Raw genomic sequence first — 22,135 nt, forward strand, 5'->3', positions numbered from 1 at the left:
CTCGTCCCCTTTGGGTGCGGGGTTCTTTTTTGTGGCCAAGAAGGATGGATCTCTGAGACCCTGTATAGATTATCGCCTTCTAAATAACATCACGGTCAAATTTCAGTATCCCTTGCCACTGTTGTCCGATCTGTTTGCCCGGATTAGGGGGGCCAGTTGGTTCACCAAGATAGATCTTCGTGGAGCGTATAATCTTGTGCGCATAAAGCAGGGCGATGAATGGAAAACAGCATTTAATACGCCCGAAGGCCATTTTGAGTACTTGGTGATGCCTTTTGGGCTTTCTAATGCCCCCTCTGTGTTTCAGTCCTTCATGCACGACATCTTCCGAGAGTACCTGGATAGATTTATGATTGTGTACCTGGATGATATTTTGGTCTTTTCTGATGATTGGGAGTCTCATGTGAAGCAGGTCAGGATGGTATTTCAGGTCCTGCGAGCCAATGCCTTGTTTGTGAAGGGCTCTAAATGTCTCTTTGGAGTCCAGAAGGTTTCCTTTTTGGGCTTTATTTTTTCTCCTTCTACTATTGAGATGGATCCAGTCAAGGTCCAGGCTATTCATGACTGGACTCAACCTACATCGGTGAAGAGTCTTCAGAAGTTCTTGGGTTTTGCTAATTTTTACCGTCGCTTCATCACTAATTTCTCCAGTGTGGTTAAGCCTTTGACGGATTTGACCAAGAAGGGTTCTGATGTGACGAATTGGTCTCCTGCGGCCGTGGAGGCCTTTCAGGAGCTGAAACGTCGGTTTTCTTCGGCTCCTGTTTTGCGTCAGCTGGATGTCTCTCTTCCCTTCCAGGTCGAGGTTGATGCTTCTGAGATTGGAGCTGGGGCTGTCTTGTCGCAGAAAAGCTCGGATGGCTCTGTGTTGAGACCATGTGCTTTCTTTTCAAGAAAGTTTTCGCCTGCCGAGCGGAATTATGACGTTGGTAATCGGGAGTTGTTGGCAATGAAGTGGGCATTTGAGGAGTGGCGACATTGGCTTGAGGGAGCCAAACATCGTGTGGTGGTCTTGACGGATCACAAGAATTTGACTTATCTCGAGTCTGCCAAGCGGCTGAATCCGAGACAGGCTCGATGGTCGCTGTTTTTCTCTCGTTTCAATTTCGTGGTTTCATATCTTCCGGGTTTGAAAAACGTGAAGGCTGATGCCCTTTCTAGGAGTTTTGTACCTGACTCCCCGGAAGTTTCTGAACCGACTGGTGTTCTTAAAGAGGGGGTGATTTTGTCTGCCATCTCTCCTGATCTGCGACGGGTGTTGCAGGAGTTTCAGGCCAATAGACCTGACCGTTGTCCACCGGAGAGACTGTTTGTCCCAGACAGATGGACCAGTAGAGTTATTTCCGAGGTTCATTCTTCGGTGTTGGCGGGTCATCCTGGGATTTTTGGTACCAAGGATTTGGTGGTGAGATCCTTTTGGTGGCCTTCCTTGTCGCGGGATGTGCGTTCCTTTGTGCAGTCCTGTGGGATTTGTGCTCGGGCCAAGCCTTCGTGTTCTCGTGCCAGTGGATTGCTTTTGCCTTTGCCTGTCCCGAAGAGGCCTTGGACGCATATTTCCATGGATTTTATTTCGGATCTTCCTGTCTCTCAGAAGATGTCTGTCATCTGGGTGGTTTGTGATTGTTTTTCTAAAATGGTCCATTTGGTACCCTTGCCTAAGCTGCCTTCCTCCTCCGATTTGGTGCCACTGTTTTTTCAGAATGTGGTTCGTTTACATGGTATTCCGGAGAACATTGTGTCCGACAGAGGATCCCAGTTTGTGTCCAGATTTTGGCGATCCTTTTGTGCTAAGATGGGCATTGAATTGTCTTTTTCGCCAGCCTTCCATCCTCAGACGAATGGTCAAACCGAACGAACTAATCAGACCTTGGAAACTTATTTGAGATGTTTTGTTTCTGCTGACCAGGATGATTGGGTGACCTTTTTGCCATTGGCTGAGTTCGCCCTCAATAATCGGGCTAGTTCTGCTACTTTGGTTTCACCTTTCTTTTGCAATTCTGGTTTTCATCCTCGTTTCTCCTCGGGTCAGGTTGAGTCTTCTGACTGTCCTGGGGTGGATTCTGTGGTGGATAGGTTGCAGCAGATTTGGAACCATGTGGTGGACAATTTGACTTTGTCTCAAGAGAAGGCTCAGCGCTTTGCTAACCGCCGTCGCTGTGTGGGTCCCCGACTTCGTGTGGGGGATTTGGTATGGTTGTCTTCTCGTTATGTCCCAATGAAGGTTTCCTCTCCTAAGTTCAAGCCTCGTTTCATCGGTCCTTATAAGATTTTGGAAATCCTCAACCCTGTGTCTTTTCGTTTGGACCTCCCAACATCGTTTGCCATTCATAATGTGTTCCATAGGTCATTGTTGCGGAGATATGTGGTGCCTGTGGTCCCTTCTGTTGATCCTCCTGCTCCGGTCTTGGTCGAGGGGGAGTTGGAATATGTGGTGGAGAAGATCTTGGATTCTCGTATTTCGAGACGGAGGCTTCAGTACTTAGTGAAATGGAAGGGTTATGGTCAGGAGGATAATTCCTGGGTTGTCGCCTCCGATGTCCATGCGGCCGATTTGGTTCGTGCCTTTCATTTGGCTCGTTCTGATCGGCCTGGGAGCTCTGGTGAGGGTTCGGTGACCCCTCCTCAAGGGGGGGGTACTGTTGTGAATTCCGTTCTCGGGCTCCCTCCTGTGGTCATGAGTGGTACTGTGTGAGTTTGTTCTTGGGCTCCCTCTGGTGGCCTTTAGCGATATGGCTGGTCTTGGCTGGGCTCAGCTGTTTCATCTCCTGCTAGGCTGGGCCTATTTAACTCACCTGGACCTTTACTTGTCGCCTGCTGTCGGTGTGTTCAGTCCTGATCCTGTGCTCTCCTGAATATTCCTTGTGACCAGTCTCCTGCTATGAGAAGCTAAGTTTGCTTGTTCAGTTTCTCATTATTTCCTTGAAAACGTTTCTCATTATATTAGGAGTTCAGCCCAGCTTGCTTTTATGTGATTTTTTGCTTGCTGGTTAGTTCTGGGGTGCAGAGTGCACCCCTCACATCGTGAGTCGGTGTGGGGGTTCTTGTATTCTCTGCATGGTTTACTTTTGATAGTTTTTGTACTGACCGCACAGACACCTATCTATTATCTGCCTATCTAGTATTAGCGGGCCTCATTTGCTAAACCTGTTTCATCTCTACGTTTGTGTTTTCCCCTTAACTCACCGTTATTATTTGTGGGGGGCTATCTAAAACTTTGGGGATATTTCTCTGAGGCAAGTGAGGTCTTTGCTTTCTCTCTAGGGGTAGTCAGTTTCTCAGGCTGTGACGAGGCGTTTTGGTTTTCAGGTAACGCTCCACAGCTGCCTTTAGTGTGTTTGGATAGGATCAGGATTGCGGTCAGTATAGCTTCCACATCCCCAGAACTTGTCCTATATATTCAGGGTATATGTGTCAGGTCAGTTTGAGATCCTACCACCAGGATCATAACAGAGAAGGGACTCAGAGAGTGATTGTAAATTGAGGTGTTTGAGATTTCTGCGAGGGTGAGTGAGTTTGTGGAGTGGGGGTTTCACACTGGGAGAGGAGACGGAAGAGAATGTCAGTAGGTTGTGGCCAGACAGGGGGAGGGGAGAGTTAGTGAGATTAGTAAGGGAGCAGAGGCGGGTGAAGATGAGGTCCAGCGTGTGGCCATCTTTGTGAGTGGCCTCAGAGGACCATTGAGTGAGACCAAAGGAGGCAGTCAGTGATAAAAGTTTAGAGACAGCTAAGGTGGAAGTGTCAATGGGGATGTTGAAGTCACCCATGATAATAGTAGGGATGTCAGCAGAGAGGAAATGAAGTAGCCAGGTGGTGGAGAAAGGTGGAGATGGCTAGTTCTGGGGGGCGGTAGATGACAGCCAGCTGGAGGTTGGGGGGGAAGTAGACGCAGATGGAGTGCACCTCAAACGAGGGAAGAGCAGCGGAGGGTGGTAACTGGATTGGAGTAAAGGAGCAGATGTTGGACAGGAGCAAGCCAACTCCTCCACCACGTTTGTTGCTGGAGCAAGGGGTGTGAGAGAGGTGGAATTCTCCATATGAAAGCGCAGCCGGAGAGACTGAGTCAGAGGGGGTGAGCCAGGTTTCAGTGATGCCGAGGAAGGAGAGTTTGTTGGTGATGAAGAGGTCATTGATAAATGGCAGTTTGTTGCAGACAGAGCGTGCGTTCCATAGTGCTCCAGGTAAGGGGGACCGGGGGACTGAGGGCTGGATGAATGGGTATGAGGTTATCATGGTTGGGAAAACGTGCAGAGGATCGTGGCAGGGGGTTAGAAATGAGTGTGGGGATCTGTTGAGGAGGGCCGGGATTTGGAGATACGTCACCAGCGATGAGGAGTAGCAGACAGAGCGTTAGAAGGTGTGAGCAGGATAGGACATGATGGGGCCGTGTGTGTCTGGAGAAAGAGGATTGTATGTGGAGGAACAGTTCTGAGGAGAAGGTGAGATGACTGGGGAGGATGGAGGAAGAAATGACTAGTTCTTTACTAGGTGGAGGGATTGCAGGAGATTGTAAGAAGGAAAGTAGTATGGGGGTGAAAGAGAAAAGAAACCGAAACATTGTGGAGGTTTGCTATTCCGTTACCTTCCAGTCAATTCCAGTCCAATTCAGTCTAATTCAAAGTAATTAAAAAGATGGAAATTAAAAGATGAATGGAGCAGACGCCTGCATGTGAATATATGTGTTGGTAAGTGGGTCCAGCTGTGAGAGCATGTGTGGTTAGAACACATGTTCAGAGTAAAACAAAGATCATAAAAGGGTTAGGAGGGATTAGACTGACCGCCCAGAGGTAAGCATGGAAGACACCAGAGAAGTGAAGTACATTATGGAACAAAATTTAAGGGTGAGCAGTGCATACCAGAGGGGAAAAAAATGGAGATAGACATTCAGGAGAAGCTGGAGACATTCAGTGCATACCTGTGGGAAGAAGAGAACAGCTTGAGTTTGATAGTACAGATGATGATGATGATCATATTTTATCTGCAGCTCATGTTTTAAAATATTACGAAACAAAATAAAAACCACCTCAATGTTTTTTGCATTTCTGTGTTTACTTGGATTTTGCATAACTGTCATTTCTCTGTTTTCTAGCCAAGTATAGATGACAGCAAGTCTTCCTGCACTTCACAGATGGACTCGGAGAGCAAGTGTACGACGGAGGATAAGAGAGGAACGCCAGATACTGAAGCTGCAGGTAAAATACACGAGTGCAGACAGAAATGAGGCACGGGGAAAACAGAAGGCATGAGGGCTTCACAGAATCTGAGGACGTCCAGTGCTATTACTATTATTGGACATGAATTCTAACGTATTCTCACATGTTTCTCTATACGGCTGAAAATTGATTGACAGTTGTCCAAGTTTTCTTAATGTTTTTTGCGGGGAGTTGTATTTTTCAGTGGCATAATTTTTGGGTACATTTTACTTATTACTTAACTTTTATAAACTCATTATGGAGAGAAAGGGTCAAAATCAATTTTATAACATTGTTTTTTTATGTTTTACATTTTAGGCTACTCACCATGCTGCACAAAAAAGTGTTTAACTTTAGGCTGATTTTAATGCATGGACCAGCCACATTTGTAAGCCTTAGGGTAAGTTCACACAGGGCGTTTTTTTATGCTAATTTTCAGCTGCTTTTTACAATACCAGCAAAGCCTATGAGATTTCAGAAATCTCATGCACACACATTGTTTTTTTGTTTGATCAGGATTTTACTGCGTTTTTTGGACATAGAGCATGTCACTTCTTTCAGCGTTTTTGCTGCGTTTTTTCACCCATTGACTTGAATGGGTGTTGAAAAAAACGCAGCAAAAATGCAGGTATCATTATTTGCGGCGTTTTTGCTCCAGAAAATCCAAGGACATTAGCATGGACAAAGAGAGAAAAAATGCACCAAAAAACGCACCAAAAAATACACCAAAAGCGCACCAGATACGCAACAAAAAAGGCACCTAAACCTGCGTTTTCGACGCAGCTTCTTTCCTGCCAAGAAGATCAGGTTTTCTTCCGGGAAAAAAAAAGCAGCAAAAACGCCCTGTGTGAACTTACACTTATACAGCTAGGTCCAGGAATATTTGGACAGTCACACAAGTTTTATTATTTTAGTTCTTTACCCAAACATATTCAACATGCAGTTTTATAATCAATCTGGGCTTAAATTGTTGACTCTCAGTTTTGATTTGAGGGTAGTCACATCCTAGTCAGAGTAAAGGTTTAGGAACCACAGCTCTTTAATATGTAGCTGTCTCTTTTCAATGGGACCAAAATTAATTGGATAATTATCCTCAAAGCTCTTTAATGGACTGCATAGCCTTTTCCCTCATCATCAGTTAAGCAGTGAAAAGGTCTGGAGCTGATTCCAGGTGTGGTATTTGCATTTGGAAGCTGTTGCTGTGAACCCACAACATTCAATCAAAGCAGCTCGCAATAGAAGAGAAGCAGACCATCATTAGGCTGGAAAAAAAAGAAGAAATATCACAAATGTTAGGAGTGGCCAAATCAACAGTTTGGTACATTTTGAAAATAAAAGTGCACAGGTGAGCTTGGGACCTGAAAAAAAGGCAACATCCACCCAAGTGTAGAACACTCTCCAGGAACTCGGTGTCTCAGTATCTAAGTCTACCATAAAGAGAAGACTTTCTGAGCGGTTCACTGAGGGGTCATTTCAAGATGCAAACCATTAATCAACCTTAAAATAGAAAGGTCAGATTAGACTTTGCAAAAAAAAATCTTAAAAAGTCCGCCATTTCTGTAAAAGCAAAAGTAAGAGCAATCTGTACCAGACTGAGGGGAATAAGAAAGTCTGGAGAAGGCTTGGAACGGTTCATGATCCTCGGCACAGCATATAATCTGTGAACGTAGCCTTAGAGTCATAGGAGGTCTTTAAACATGCCAGACCGGGAGGACATTGTTAGGCCTCTGGTTACGATAGAAACCCATTGATGCTTTGTGGTTGTGTTGCCAGGGTGCTTCAAGCAGCCCGGTAAGTGACACATCGCTGGAATCAGGGTCTCTGTCTCTACATCATGCTGATTCCCATTTAAGGACTGGGTGATTTTTCATTCTTGCATTTTTTTTTCCTTCTTAACATCCAGCAGCCATAATTATTTTTATGTTTCCATGGACATAGCTGTATAGACTTACAGCTTTTTTTTTTTTTTTTGCAGGACGAGGTGTTGGCTTAAATGACACCATTTATTTTATCGTATAATGTAATGAAAAATTCCAAGTGTGGTGGAAAAAAAGCCCCATGTTTAGGATGCATTTTTCTTTAATGCGTTCTTTGTGCTGTGCTATATGACCGGGCAGCTTGATTCCCGGGGTCAGTATCATTGCAGCAATGTCAAACTTGCTATAGATATTTTCATATTTTAGTGATTAAAAAAATTCAGAAATTTAGAAAAAAAAAACATTATGAGATCTGTAACTTTTTTTCTTTGTCCATGGATGGACCTGTATGACGGCATTGAACGGACATTTTTATCGATACCATTTTTTGGGGTCCACTCAAAGGTTTGATGGGTTTTATTACATTTTTTTCATGAAAAGTGCAGCAACTGAAATAAAAGCACACAAATGTTGGTATTTCAATAGTATTCTCTAGTTCAGTGTTCTCTGTATGGGATACATATTTTTACATTTTATGAGTTTTGGCAATTACGCATGTGTTGTGAAGTGATGGCTAGGAGGACCTTCCATAATTAAAATTTTTACTTTTTATCACTTTAATAAAGATGGGAAAGATAAACAACTATGTAATTTCCGGCATTAGTTTGGCCCCAAAGCCAAATCTATTTTTCTGCCACCTAAAGCAGCAATTAGTACGAAATCCCCACACTCCAAAAATTATAAAAATGTGATTAGTAAGAAATCCACACATAAAAAATCTAAAATTGTCCTAATGAATATATTTTTGTGGAGCTCTCTCAGTGGTCGACTGGCAGCTCTTAAAATGGCTACCACAGACAGTCTTAATTTGCAAAGGTTAAGGCTGGCATGGAAAAAAAAGTGTTGAAGCATCTCTTGTGGTAGTCAGCTGGTGAGTTTTGGGCGGTCACATTTTAGTGTACTTTTTGTAGGCATAATAGGGCACATGGACAATGGCTGTCTGGGAGATAACCTTGTGTTACACGCACCAGATTTCTGTGTATTTCTCACATAACCTTCATGAAGACATTTGCAGGCCCACGCTATAACATTTCTGTATGACTCTCTAGATGATGTGGACAGTGGAACTAGGGAGGTCAGCTTACATCTGGAGGACATCATGGAAAAGCTGAGGAACGCTTTCCCAAACACAACAGATAAGGCTTTATGCGGTATGTAAAGGTGTGCAAAAATATTCTATTAATACAATTGTTTCCTCAAACCGGAGATTTCATTGGTATCTTGTCTGTATTAATCATAACAGTTTTCCACGAATTGTTAATTTCATGATATATGGACTGTAAAGTGCTGGAGCAATCTCCAAAACCCCCAGCAATGCTTTCAGTCATGACGGTCGCATGACAGTAACAGCCATGAAACTTGTAACGTTTATTTACCCAAATTATTGATATTTCAACTGTGCGACAGTGACATGAAAGTTGTATATTGTGGATGATCAATGTATTTATATAAAATCTACTCTGAACTGTGGCCCCGCCGCCAGACTCATTGCTATCAGAACTCTTCTAGGATAACCACCTCTTGATCACAATGTTTGTCCTTCATGAAATAATAAAGCTTATACTCCCCTCCCATGTTGGCGCCAGTCCCGCGGTCTCGACACTCGCCCTCCCAAGGCTCTCGTACGGTGTAGTGACATGTGACCCGATCAGCACTGACGTCACTGTCTCCGCCTTGTGACAAATAAAACATGAAGCACAAGTCTCGTACTTCCTCTTCATGCTCAATTCGACAGGAGGTGGGGACAGCGACGCCAGCGCTGATTGGTCAACAACACACAGGGGAAAAAACAACACCCTCCCTCACCATAGCTTAGGGCAGGCTTTCTCCTGTGTGAGACATATAATTACGGACAGCCTGATCTCACTGCCAATACACATTTTGTGAGCACAGCAGACCTGTGGGCCATTACTTACACCTCCTAGCAGTCCATGAGGGGGTTCTAATGTGACACCGCTAAGCTCAGCTGTGATTCCCCTCCCTCTCCCAGACTGCTAGATAAAAGCTCAAAGGTGTCAGCAATGACACGCTGGTCTGCTGATGTAATGGATCTGCAGTTATTATATGCCTCACACAGGAGTAGCCTGTTCTGAGCTATGGTGGGGCATTTTCTTTTTCCCGTGTTGCTGCCTGCTTATGATTGGTCAGTGTCATACAGGGGCAACAAGAAGTACACGCCCTCAGTGAAAACGCTCTCGTCTGAACTCCATGAAATGAGGAATTCTTACTTGCTAATTTTTTTTTTCATGCCGTAGGTGGCGACACTACAAACCAGGAATCTCCAACTCTGCCTTCATGATACTGGATTCGCTTTTTACACATCCTGCAAAAGTATTAATTGGCTTCACAATAAGTAACTCTGAAGAAGCAATATTTGCACTTCACGGCCAATCAAAGATGCATCAAGAATTAAAGACTGAGAGTTTTTATATTGAAAGTGATGATTTGTTACATTCATTCTTCAGAGGTAGCTGTAGACAGGAGGGAAACAGATTAGATTTACCCATTGTATTATTCCTTTCTAGTTTGGTAATTCTCTGACTCGGCAGTTTAATGTTGGGTTTGGCATTCGCCCTGCACCTCAAAGCGCGAGTAACACAGGACAGATACAGCTTAGGCCAAGTATGTGGTGGGATGAAGGGCGCCAAAAGCTAACAAATTGGCAAACATATTTTGGAGCATTGAGCGAGGCACAAATATTTGTTCCCTTTTATTTCAATTAATTTGTACCAAAACCTCCCCCAATAAGCTAAATAAGAAATCAGGCATGTCTATAATAAATCTAAGGCCAAATCCGTACATCTATATGTCACGGTCCAAGGGCGTAGCACGGGTCTCCTGAATCCAACTCAATAGCCGCCTATGAAGCTGTTGAGTTTGGTTGGAGAGCTGCGCAGTCAGTACTTGGGACTGCGATATACGTAGGTCTGAATTCGACCTAATAGTGTGCGAAATAAGGACCAGCTGGTTAAGAAGTCCTTTCAAGAAACTAGCAGCAAGCTTTGCACTTGCACATTGTTACAGGTAGTCAGTCTTCTGTACATGCCTGTGCCATTACACACAGGGCTAAAAAAAACCCCACTTGTCTGAACACGCCCTTACTGGATGCATTTGTCAAGCATGAAAGAATATGGTGTGAGGAGGCAAAATTCACAAACATTCAAAGCTTAAAGAGTCGTCTTGTAGCTTACACATGAAAATAAGCAACTTTGTAATTAATATCTTCTCTACAAAATCTGCTTCTTCTGAATTTTTTATTTTTAAAATTCTAATTTCTCGGGTAAAATGTATATTCAGTGGAGACAGATTGTAACATTACGGAGATTAGAGATGGAGGTTACTATAAGATCCTATGTTGAGGATGGGGAGGAGTTGGAGGCAGAGCTCCTCCCACTTCATCCCCACATCTACATAGGCGATGGCAGTTAGTACTGATAAGATTTTATGGAGATGGAGGGATGAGGTGGGAGGAGCTCTGCCCCAAGCTCCTCCCCCGTCCTCAATCTAGAATCTGTAGTAACCGCCATCTTCTATCTCAGTAATGTAACAATCAGTCTTCACTGAATACACAGTTTACCCAGGAATTGACAATAGTGAAAATGAATGATCAGTCCTGGTGGAGAAAGAAGCGGATTTCTCTGATAATATATATTACACTCTTACTTATTGTCTTGTGTTCTGCTGATTTAAGAAATAAAAATCTAAAAGACGTTACCCTTTAAAATCCTAAGAGCCAGATGTTACTTTGCTATGTACGTAGAATTGTTAATATTTTACTATACACTTTATTTTGTTGGTCAGAAAACTCCTTGTACAGAATTAACAAAAAAAAAAAATGCCATGAAAAATGCTTGAAATTCAGGCTTTTTTTTTATAAGCTTATGTGTAGAAAAAAACAATCCAAAAACTCGTTCACTAAGGATCATCCCTATATAACAGCCGTCACCCACTACTAGCAGTATATGCGGCAAAGTGTTTGATAACGACTACCACAAATGAGGTTTTGTGTAAATCTCAATATATGGATGAAAATCATATTAATTAAGGGGCAAATCCAATCCCTGCACTCTAACATCCCTCAATAACCCTCTAATGGTTTCTATTAGATTGTGGATTTCCTGCATTTTATGTTTGAGCAGTAATTCAGAGTCAGGAATGATGTTGGGTAGAACAACGTGGGAAGGTGAGGGAATGATGTTGGGTAGAACAACGTGGGAAGGTGAGGAGACTCGTGTTCCTCGTCAGGTTTCAGACGTCCCCTGCGCTCATCTGCACCAAGGACGGGGAAGAAAACCAGCACTGTCTTATCTACAGAACAGACATTACCACTGCTAGCACGTGACGTTCATAGGGCACAGTGCAGTCTGCTGGCACAGAGACCCTGATTCCAGCGATGTGTCACTTACTGGGCTGCTTGTTGCAGTTTTGATAGAATCCAGGTTTTCTCTGCTTCAGCTAGCAGCTCTCTGAATGCTGAGCTCAGTATAACCCCGCCCACACTGCTGATTGGCCGCTTTCTAAATACACTTTGAATACGCAGAAAGCGGCCAATCAGTGTTGGGGGGCGGGGTTATTCAGAGCTCATGAATATGGAGGAAGCAGCAGGATTACTAGTCCTCTACTGATAATCTGTTGATAAAACAGCGATTTTTTGCAAAACTACAGCAAGCAGCCGAGTGACACATTTCTGTAATCAGGGTCTCTGTCTCTCCAGATTCCCTGTAAGAATTCAGTGACTTGAATCCAGTGTGCGTCCTATTTCAGAGTTTGGCAGCCATCTTTGAATGCTTCTTCCTGTGAGGCCGCTTTTACGTGGTGAAGTTGTTATGACCTGTGACGCTCACAAATCAGATCAAGAATTGAAATGTGTCACCCTGTAACTTGGCAAAAAGAGGAGCAAAGTAACTAAAATCCAAAAGTTGGTTCCAGTTTTTGCTCTGATTTTATTTCCACTACACCACGGAGGTTTTTGTTCCTAACCCGCCTTATGGTTCCAGAAATATGGGCCTTTTATTAAGTGCTAATTTTTATACATGGAGGCGTGTCTCTAAGCTGCTCTGCATAATTACCCAGCAAGCACCGCCCCCTTCGTAAAAACAAAAATTTGCACCAAATATGAAGATTAATATCTATGGAACCGTATGGCGGAGCTACAAAAAAGAAAAAAAAAAAATTCTGAATACTCCGAAGCAGATGGGGGAGCAAAAACTGGACACGTTTGATCGAGGGACAGTTCATCTAATTAGTTTAACATAATGGGGTGGACTGCGGAGGAACAGAGGCTCCCATAGAAGCCATGTAGGCAGTCTACGTTTTGGAGACATCACCGCTCCAGCTTTTAGGGCAGCAGCTTATTTACTTTTTATCTTAAAGAAATTTATTTTAATAGAAGCTGTAATAAATGATAGTCTGACCCCGATCAGCCGTTCTGGGGGACGGTACGTGCCAGCCATTGACATAAGGGAATAGCGGAGATTTCTTATAGCTAAACAAGTAATAAATGGGCAGGAAGACAAGGACAAATATATACTGTGTGTATTTGTGGCTTTCGGATAACGGACCAGTAGCATGGATGGAACCGGCAGGAATTTAATTGGATATTAAACTGTAACACTTTTTTCTTTAAATAAACAATCACCATTTTTGGGCCAAATAAAAAGAAAGATTTTTAAAATGGACTACATAATGCAGTTTTTCATTGTCATTTTTTCCCCAATTTAATATAGTTTTGATCAACCACAAACTATGCAACTAACTTATGTAAAGTGATATCAAATACACATTTTATCTAAATACGTCCCCTAGTTTGTGTTTGCAGTTTGTGCACCAAAACGTTTTTATGTTGGATCTATAGAAATACTTTTATGCCCACACGTTTTAGGAGCGACACCTTTATTGGCCAAGCAGAAGGATTAGTTTTACAATTTTTCAGTGCACGGAGGAGTGACGACTACTAAAGACAACACAAGCTTCTAAAATGAAGATTTGTATAGAGAGATGGCGGGAGTGTAGTGATCTGCAGTCCATGTGGTGGAGGTGGGCCATGGTCCATGTTGGGAGGAGAGATGGGCAACATGTTCAACAGTTACTGTCTGGTACGATAGAGAACAAGAGAGCGAACACGAGAGCGCGAAACACACAAGCGAGGAACACACGAGAGAGAGCGAAAAAGCAAACACACGAAAAAGAGCAAACAAGACAAAGGACGAGAGAGCAAACACACAAGAGAGAGCAAAAGAGCAAACACCCAAGAGAGAGAGCAAAAGAGCAAACACCCGAGAGAGAGCGAAAGAGCAAACACCCGAGAGAGAGCGAAAGAGCAAACACCCGAGAGAGAGAGCGAAAGAGCAAACACCCGAGAGAGAGCGAAAGAGCAAACACCCGAGAGAGAGAGCGAAAGAGCAAACACCCGAGAGAAAGAGCGAAAGAGCAAACACCCGAGACAGAAAATGAAAGAGCAAACACCCGAGAGAGAGCGAAAGAGCAAACACCCGAGAGAGAGCGAACACCCGAGAGAGAGAGCGAAAGAGCAAACGCACGAGAGAGAGCGAAAGAGCAAACACATGAGAGAGAGCGAAAGAGCAAATACCAGAGAGAGAGCGAAAGAGCAAATACCAGAGAGAGCGAAAGAGCAAACACCCGAGAGAGAGAGCGAAAGAGCAAACACCCGAGAGAGCGAAAGAGCAAACACCCGAGAGCGCGAAAGAGCAAACACCCGAGAGCGCGAAAGAGCAAACGCAAGAGAGCGAAAGAGCAAACGCAGGAGAGAGCGAAAGAGCAAACACACGAAAGAGCAGAAGAGCAAACACACGAGAGGGAAAGAGCAAACGCACGAGAGCGCGAAAGAGCAAACACATGAGAGCGCGAGATACACAGAGAGCACACGAGAGAATTTTTTTAGCAGTTTGGGTTACCATTATTTTCAAGGGAGGACGGGTTCTGTTCCGGATCCCAAACTGAACTTTCTAAAACATTCCTAGTAGCGAGTCATAAATCTAGGTGTTAAATGGAGTCGAACGGTCAAAGAGTTGAACATTCTCACTAGCTTGCATCCCCAGACTTTCACTGCACTTGGATTTTTTTTTCCATTTTCCCGTGATGTGAACAGTAAGACAAGTAATGTCATTTAAAACTAAAACTTATCCTAAAAAAAACAAAACAAAAAAAAAACAAACCAAGCCCTCAAACAGCTACGTGGATGGAAAGATAAAAGATACGGCTAGTATCGTTTAGATAGGATGAAATATAAGAAATGGCAATTTAATACACCAATAATCCAAAATAGAGAAATTGCTCTATAACCCATTTGCTGTGAATTTGTCATTTACTAACAAACCAGAAATCCGCACGCCCCATGATGTCACAAGGAGGACTTCAATGGAAGCGGATGCCACATTTTTGGTCTGCCCTGTACTTTCAGGCCTGCCCTGTACTAACACTATGTACATAAAAATACCCAACCATAGGAAAGGAACAAAGATGGACCCTAAATTAGTACGTGTCTTACATGGCAAAGTAATACTCATGAATAAACCTGGAGGTGTGCAGCACACAAATGACTGAGCTGCATACTATCTTCTTGATAAAAGATACTGGTTCCAATTTGATACCATAAAAAACTACAGCCAAAAAAGAAGAAAAATGGCTGAACAAAATAATTAATGATACGTAGGTTCAGTTTTTTGATCACCAGCACAGACCTCAGGTTAGGACTCATGTCAATGGACGGTTTTTGACCCAATAGCGAGCTTCAAGCTTACTATATACAAGTCGATGTGCGCTCAGTTACTGACTTATAGGTTGACAAATACTGATTGTAGCAGAACAATCGTTAATGCAATTGTTCTGTCCCCATGCATCATCGCTTACACAGGCAGATGTGCTGGTGATAACTATGTTTTTGAAGCCAGCAAATATGATCCAATCATCCAACGAACGAGCATTTTTATACTTTTTTGGGCGATTTCAGGCATGTTTCCATGAGCCGACAAACAGGAATGATCGTTCTTACAATTGCAGGTTCCCTATTCTTACCTGAATTGCGTCTTTAAAAGATGCTATTCTAACCAAATAGTAGAGCCTGGGACAATACAGCATACCATAGAGACATTACCCGTTATGCCCCCTAAACCGCCGGATGTTGGCTTCCAGAATCTCTATGTAGAGGATTTTGAGATCTGAACCAGAAAAAAATATATATTGCACTTTAAATGCTATAAATATATATATATTAAGTTGCTAAAGGTATAGAATTTTGGACCTAAAAACAATATGGCGATACATCATGGACGTGCACTGTAAAGGCAGAGGGCAATTGTAAGTTGGTGGGATGATTAATGCAAGTGATCCAGAGATATCTGCAGGAATATAGCTCAAATATCATTAATATCTGATACGGGCAGGCCTCTTCACAGTTTTTAACCTAAAATTGTACATTAAATAAACATTTGTAAATTTCATTTTATTGTGAGACATGATTCATTTTCCAATGTGCTGTAAAGTTGCAAAACTCTGTTATCGCATCGGCTCATGTAGTCAATGGCATTTTTTGATCCATCACAACTAGACTTCAGCGACAGGATAGTCGTGATGTGGATTTCAGTGTAGATTTCATGTAAAATCCAATATCTTTCCATGACCCATTAGTCTGAAGATCATTGGGCGCCAAGAGAGAACTATGAGGTTTTTCGTGGCGTTGGACCCTCATTTCTCAATCAGGGCTTCAAGCTGTTCTTGCAATGATGTCACCTAAAGAGAAGACATATAATAACAAGGTTAGAAATGGCGCACTCTTTCAGTTTAGGTGGTGCCCAAAGGAAAAAATAAAGACTGTATGAAGATAACCTTTGGCACTCAATAAGTCCACATTAGTTTCTTAGGAAAGGTAGTTTTATTAATGAACAGCCGACTAGACCAACAGACATCATAATATCCAACGTTTCGGCAACATCTGCCTTTATCAAGGAAGTCTGTAACAGGTCAAAACTGCATATGGTATATCATCAGCCGATAGGCTTATAAAGGAAACAGCATAACTTGCTGAGATAGAGGTGGTGTCGGCTTGTATCCAGCGGCCCAGGAGGATGACGGCTGTTCATTAATAAAACTACCTTTCCTAAGAAACTAATGTGGACTTATTGAGTGCCAAAGGTTATCTTCATACAACCTAAAGAGAAGAGACAGATTATTTGTCACGATATGGTATGAAATATCATATAAGTTTAGTTTCTCTTGTCAGCCCAGGATGTGGGCTAAGAAACCCCCCTTCTCTCTGGTTCTCTTTCCTTCCCTGTGTTTCTATCTGTCTGTGTAGAAGAGCTTGCCTTGTGGGGGAGTTTTATTGACGAAAGGTATTTACGACCAGTATTTCTTGTGGGGGGAAAGGGCCCAGCTTTAACTAGATTAGAACCTTCCAGAAAATGAAAGTCTTTTGTTCTGTTTTTGGAAGATATTAGGCGAACGATTTAAAATACGAACACCAAAATATATCTTCATAATCACACTCGGAGGATCTACGCATCACTCTAAATACGGGCTCTTAACTCCATCAGGTAAAGAAATAGGGATTACTCGGTGAATATACATCCCAAATAGGACATATTTGATCTCCTTAGAACGCTCACGGTAATCTGAGATGAATGCTGGGTTTGATATGATTCTGATATGTACTGGAACGGAGTTATAGGTATTAGACCAATTTGTATTCAAAGTACTCAGACTGAAGGGTAGGAGGATCTGGAAAAGCCAGCCCTTTCTGTGAGGTCACAGCCTGCAGGTTTTAAGTTGCTGGGAGACTTTCAGGAGGCAGATTTTGAGTCTGACCTGGAGAGCTGTACCTCATGCATTGGGATGTCTGGTTGCCTGTAATGCAATGACCTAAGAACATGTGAGTTATCTTTTCTTCATTTAATCCTTTTATTTTTATAATTACCTTGTACATATTTGCAATTGTCTCATTTGTAACACCTTGGTAAAATATTTTGATAAACACTGCATAAACTTTATGGGTATATTATTTCATGCCAGTTATTTCTCCATGCTCTAAACCGTACCCTGTCTCTGAAGGGAATTACGCTACTGTTTTTTGGGGTGCTCCAGACCCGTTTAATTGGAGCTGGTGGCAGCGACCGTGTGCCGGCTTTTGGGGGGTCACTGTAGCGACTGCGGCTTGATAATTATTGTTCCTGCCTGAGTGGGAGTAGTTATCGCGTTGCTGCAGTGCGCCCAATAGCCAGTACATAGCAGGCAGCCTTTCTGGCGACTAATTACCCCAGGTGCAGTACCTAATCTGACCTGAGAGTAAAGGGGGCGCCAGAGAGCTGCAAGTGTTAAGTGGAACTGTAAGCGGGATAGACACAAATCCCTGCAGTTCATGGTATACTGAAGAGCAGTGGGATACCTAGAATAAGCCCCTGCTGTAAACTAAGAGGTCAATAGCCTCGTGTGTGTTTTTTTCATCACATTGTGGCAGTGGAGGGATAACTAAGATAAGCCCCCTGCACATGTGATAGCCGTCTGTTGGTCTAAAGTCACCCCGATCCGTGACATATTGTAGGCAGCGGCTAAGGGATCTTGACAATTGTTGACAGTCACGGTGTGAATCGTGACATATTGGTGGCAGCTTCTTGCGAGAACTCTGCGCAAATAAGTTTGGAGAACGAACTCAGTGTTTATTAGTTGTGAGACAATTGTGTACTGGTAATTATCCCTTCCCTTTTTCTTCGTTTTTCTATCCTATCTTTTATTTGGCAACCATGGTTGTGCTGGGAGAAACCTTTTATAAGAAGCAGTCCAAGGACACTCTTATGGCCTTGTGCATGTCACAGCAGATTGACTGTACAAACAAAACCAAGGCTCAAATGGTCGCTGAACTGGTGCAATGTGAAGCAGACCAAGCCAGGCCACAGAGCCCAGAGGCCGCAGAAGCCGGCACAAGCGAACATGGTGCTGCAGCAGAGGTCCAACCACTGAATACGGGCCCTACTGGCAACCAAGGGGGCGCAGACCTCCTCCTGCAGCTGGCTCTGCAACAAGGCTCCGCAGATGACCTAGAGAGACGTCTGCAGCTGATCCAGGAATACCAGCGAGCCGAGCGCCAAGCCCAGCGAGAACATGCACTGGAGATGCTCCGGCAGGGGGGGACGCCTTCCACCGCCCAGAGCCGTGAGCCCAGCAGCGCTCAGATACCGAAGCCCCGGCCTGACCACTTTCCTGTTATGGAAAAGGATGGGGACTTGGACACGTTTCTGCGGGCCTTTGAGAAAGCCTGCAGACAGTACCAGCTGCCTACACAAGAATGGGCACGATACCTGACACCAGGGCTGAGAGGAAAAGCCCTGGAGGCGTTTGCTGCACTCCCTCAAGAACAAGATGGTGACTATGAGGCCATCAAGCAGGCTCTGATAGCCAAGTACCAGCTTACACCCGAGGTGTACCGTAAAAAGTTTCGGACCCTCCTACGTGGCCCACACGACAGTTACAGTGATGTGGTGCATAGACTGGGGACCCACTTTGACCAGTGGACCCAAGGACTGTCAGTGACCACCTTTGTGCAGCTGCGAGACCTGATGATCAAAGACCAGTTCTTCCGTCTTTGCCCAACTGAAGTGCGACAGTTCGTGATGGACCGAGAACCCAACGATGTGACGAAAGCAGCGCAGATTGCCGATGCCTATGAGGCCAACCGTAGATCGGAAGTGCGGAAGCCAGTCACCACCAGCTGGAGAGGGGGTAAGCCTGCGGCCAACGCCAGTACCCCTGCCAGCCAACACACCAGAGGTCCTGTCCCCGTGGCCAACAGCACCAGACCTACCACCGAACTTCGCCAGTGTTACCACTGCAGGCAGACTGGACACCTCAGTCACCAATGTCAAGCCAGGCAGAAGAACCCCTCATCCCAGGCCCCAGGGCCTAATGCAGCCGTTCTTTTGGTGGGTGGTGTGGCTGGGAGGGTGTGTGACAACGTACAGCCCGTCACTGTGGGAGGTCGTGTTGCTACCGGCCTCAAGGACACCGGGGCTGAACGAACCCTCATCCGACCCGAACTGGCGGCCCCTGAAGAAATCATTCCGGGGAAAACCCTGACTGTCACTGGGATTGGGGGCATCAGCTGTCCCTTACCGATGGCCCGGGTTTTTATTGATTGGGGTGCCGGGAGCGGGGTGAAAGAAGTGGGGCTGTCTGATAATTTGCCCACTGATGTTTTGTTGGGGACTGATTTGGGGAGGTTGTTTGCATACTACGTCCCTGACACCCCTCCCCAATCTGCTAATAAGCGTAACGTTAACCCTGATGATGAGGATGATGATGATGATGGGAAATCGCATGTGTTACCTGACCATGCTTTATCTTGTAATGAGGCATCTGTTAACCATTTTCTCCCTAGGATTGATGGTGGAAATGTTGTACCTGTGCCAACTGTATCTGATAATGATGTTTCTGTGAAAGTTGATGTGTCCATAGGTACAGGAGTGCTCAGCCCCGTCGCTCTGCGGAGTGAGACGGCTGAGGAACCCCTAGCAGGGGCAAGTGTCGGTGCTACAAGAAATGGGGAGATACATGGGAACCGTGAGACAGGTGACGCCATGAAATTGACCAGTGCCACCGAGGAAGGTAACTGGCCCATAAGTAGCAATGCTCCTGAGGTAATGGGGGTGGATGGGGAGGTAGAGCCCATAGCAGCGTCGGCTGTTGGGTCTGTAGAAATCCCCGGGGAGACAGCCTACGTAGCTGCTGTCACCCGCAGTCAGAGTGCCCGGAACGCAGATACCTGTCTGCCTTCCGGACCCTCCTCAGTCATCAGTGTGACTGAACCAGAGGTGGACCCAGTGCAGGTCCCAGAGGGCTCCCGTGGGGAAGGGACCCTGACGTCACTTCTGGCTTCCCCTAGCCAGGAGTTTCAGGCCGCTCTGCACACAGATGCGAGCCTAGAGAGTTTGAGACAAGTCGCCGGGACGCGCTTCTCCGAGACTGATAAGGAGAAGGTGTTCTGGGAAGGAGGAAGGTTGTACCGGGAGACAGTACCCGGAGAATCACAAAAGGAGTGGTTGAGGGAAAGACAGCTGGTCGTCCCACAGCAATTCCGGGGTGAGTTGTTGCGGATTGCCCATGAGATCCCGCTAGCTGGACACTTGGGGATCAGCAAAACTAAGGCCCGGCTGTCTCAACACTTCTATTGGCCTAAGATGGGGACAGATGTGTCAAACTACTGCCGCTCCTGTGTCACCTGTCAAAGAGTGGGGAAGGCGGGGCCTGCTCTTAAGGCTCCCCTGATCCCTTTGCCAGTGATAGAGGAGCCTTTCCAGAGGATTGCGGTGGACATTGTGGGCCCGCTGGCCGTCTCCAGCAGCTCTGGAAAGCGATTTATTCTTACTGTGGTAGACTACGCTACCCGGTACCCAGAGGCAGTAGCTCTGTCGTCAACTAGGGCAGATAAGGTGGCGGATGCCCTGTTGGCCATCTTTTCACGCGTAGGATTTCCCAGGGAAATGCTTACTGATCGAGGGACCCAATTTATGTCTCACCTAATGGAGGCTCTCTGTAAGAAAATGCAGGTGAAGCACCTGGTATCGAGTGCGTATCACCCACAGACCAATGGCTTGTGTGAACGCTTCAATGGTACCCTCAAACAGATGCTACGCATGCTGGTTGAGACACAAGGGCGCGACTGGGAGCGGTACCTCCCACACCTGCTATTTGCTTACCGAGAGGTTCCGCAGGCCTCGACGGGGTTCTCCCCCTTCGAGCTCCTGTACGGCAGGCGAGTCCGGGGACCCCTTGGGTTGGTAAGAGAATCCTGGGAAGAGGAGCCGAACCCTTCTGAAGTGTCCATAGTGGAGTATGTCATGCGCTTCCGTGACAAGATGCAGACCTTGACGCAGTTGGTGCATGACAACATGACGCAGGCTCAGGCTGATCAGAAGCACTGGTACGACCAAAACGCCCGGGAGCGGACCTACCACGTGGGTCAAAAGGTTTGGGTGCTGGTTCCTGTACCAACAGATAAGCTTCAGGCAGCCTGGGAGGGCCCGTACGTCGTCCACCAACAGCTCAACCCGGTCACCTATGTGGTCACGCTTGACCACACTCGGGGTAGGCAAAAGGCCTTTCACGTCAACATGATGAAGGCTCATCACGAACGTGAACCTTTCGTCCTACCGGTCTGCAGCTTACCCGAAGACGGGGAGGAAGACACCCTCCTGGACATGCTGGCCCAAGCCAAGGCCCGTGGGTCCATTGAGGACGTGGAGGTAAGCGCCTCGCTAGATGAACCACAGCGGTTGCAGTTGCAAACCATGCTGGAACCCTTCCGGGTCGTGTTCTCCAACCGGCCTGGACGGACTGAGTTAGCCGTCCACGAGGTGGACACCGGGAATCACGCCCCACTACGGCGAACACCCTATCGAATCTCTGACCAGGTGCAGCAGATTATGCGCCAGGAGATCAATGAGATGTTACAGCTGGGGGTGATTCGACGGTCAAAGAGCGCGTGGGCCTCACCTGTAGTTCTCGTGCCAAAGAAGGACCGGACCACCCGGTTCTGCGTGGACTACAGGGGGCTCAACGCCATTACAGCCTCTGACGCGCACCCAATGCCGCGCATCGAGGAGCTGCTTGAGAAGTTAGCTGGTGCAAAATACCTGACAATAATGGATCTGAGTCGCGGATACTGGCAGATTCCCCTGAGCCCCGAGGCGCAGGAGAAGTCCGCCTTTATCACACCCTTTGGACTGTACGAGTCCACGGTCATGCCCTTCGGCATGAAGAATGCCCCTGCCACTTTCCAGCGGATGGTAAATCTCCTGCTTCAGGGACTGGAGAAGTACGCTGTGGCGTACTTAGATGACATTGCCATCTTCAGTCCCTCCTGGGATGAACACCTGCAGCATCTCGAGGAGGTGCTCGGGCGAATTCACCGAGCAGGACTGACTATCAAGCCGGGAAAGTGCCAGATGGGCATGAGGGAGGTTC

General features: G+C 45.5%; 2 protein-coding genes across 7 annotated transcripts in view; one reads left to right on the top strand and one right to left on the bottom strand.

The window, feature by feature from the left end:
* The window catches only part of DRP2 (dystrophin related protein 2), a 146,784-nt gene extending 137,103 nt beyond the window's left edge, over window positions 1–9,681 (top strand). For all 3 annotated transcript variants that reach the window (XM_077283432.1, XM_077283433.1, XM_077283431.1), the window contains 3 exons: window positions 5,087–5,189; window positions 8,215–8,316; window positions 9,421–9,681. In XM_077283432.1, coding sequence (XP_077139547.1) covers window positions 5,087–5,189; window positions 8,215–8,316; window positions 9,421–9,464 — 249 coding nt within the window. In that variant the 3' untranslated portion in view covers window positions 9,465–9,681. The remainder of the gene's footprint in view (window positions 1–5,086; window positions 5,190–8,214; window positions 8,317–9,420) is intronic.
* Window positions 9,682–15,607: 5,926 nt separating this feature from the next.
* The window catches only part of TAF7L (TATA-box binding protein associated factor 7 like), a 52,899-nt gene continuing 46,371 nt past the window's right edge, over window positions 15,608–22,135 (bottom strand). For all 4 annotated transcript variants that reach the window (XM_077283434.1, XM_077283435.1, XM_077283436.1 and 1 more), the window contains one exon: window positions 15,608–15,913. In XM_077283434.1, coding sequence (XP_077139549.1) covers window positions 15,869–15,913 — 45 coding nt within the window. In that variant the 3' untranslated portion in view covers window positions 15,608–15,868. The remainder of the gene's footprint in view (window positions 15,914–22,135) is intronic.

This window comes from Ranitomeya variabilis, chromosome 2, assembly GCF_051348905.1.
Source record: "Ranitomeya variabilis isolate aRanVar5 chromosome 2, aRanVar5.hap1, whole genome shotgun sequence".
Taxonomy (NCBI): Eukaryota; Metazoa; Chordata; class Amphibia; order Anura; family Dendrobatidae; genus Ranitomeya; species Ranitomeya variabilis.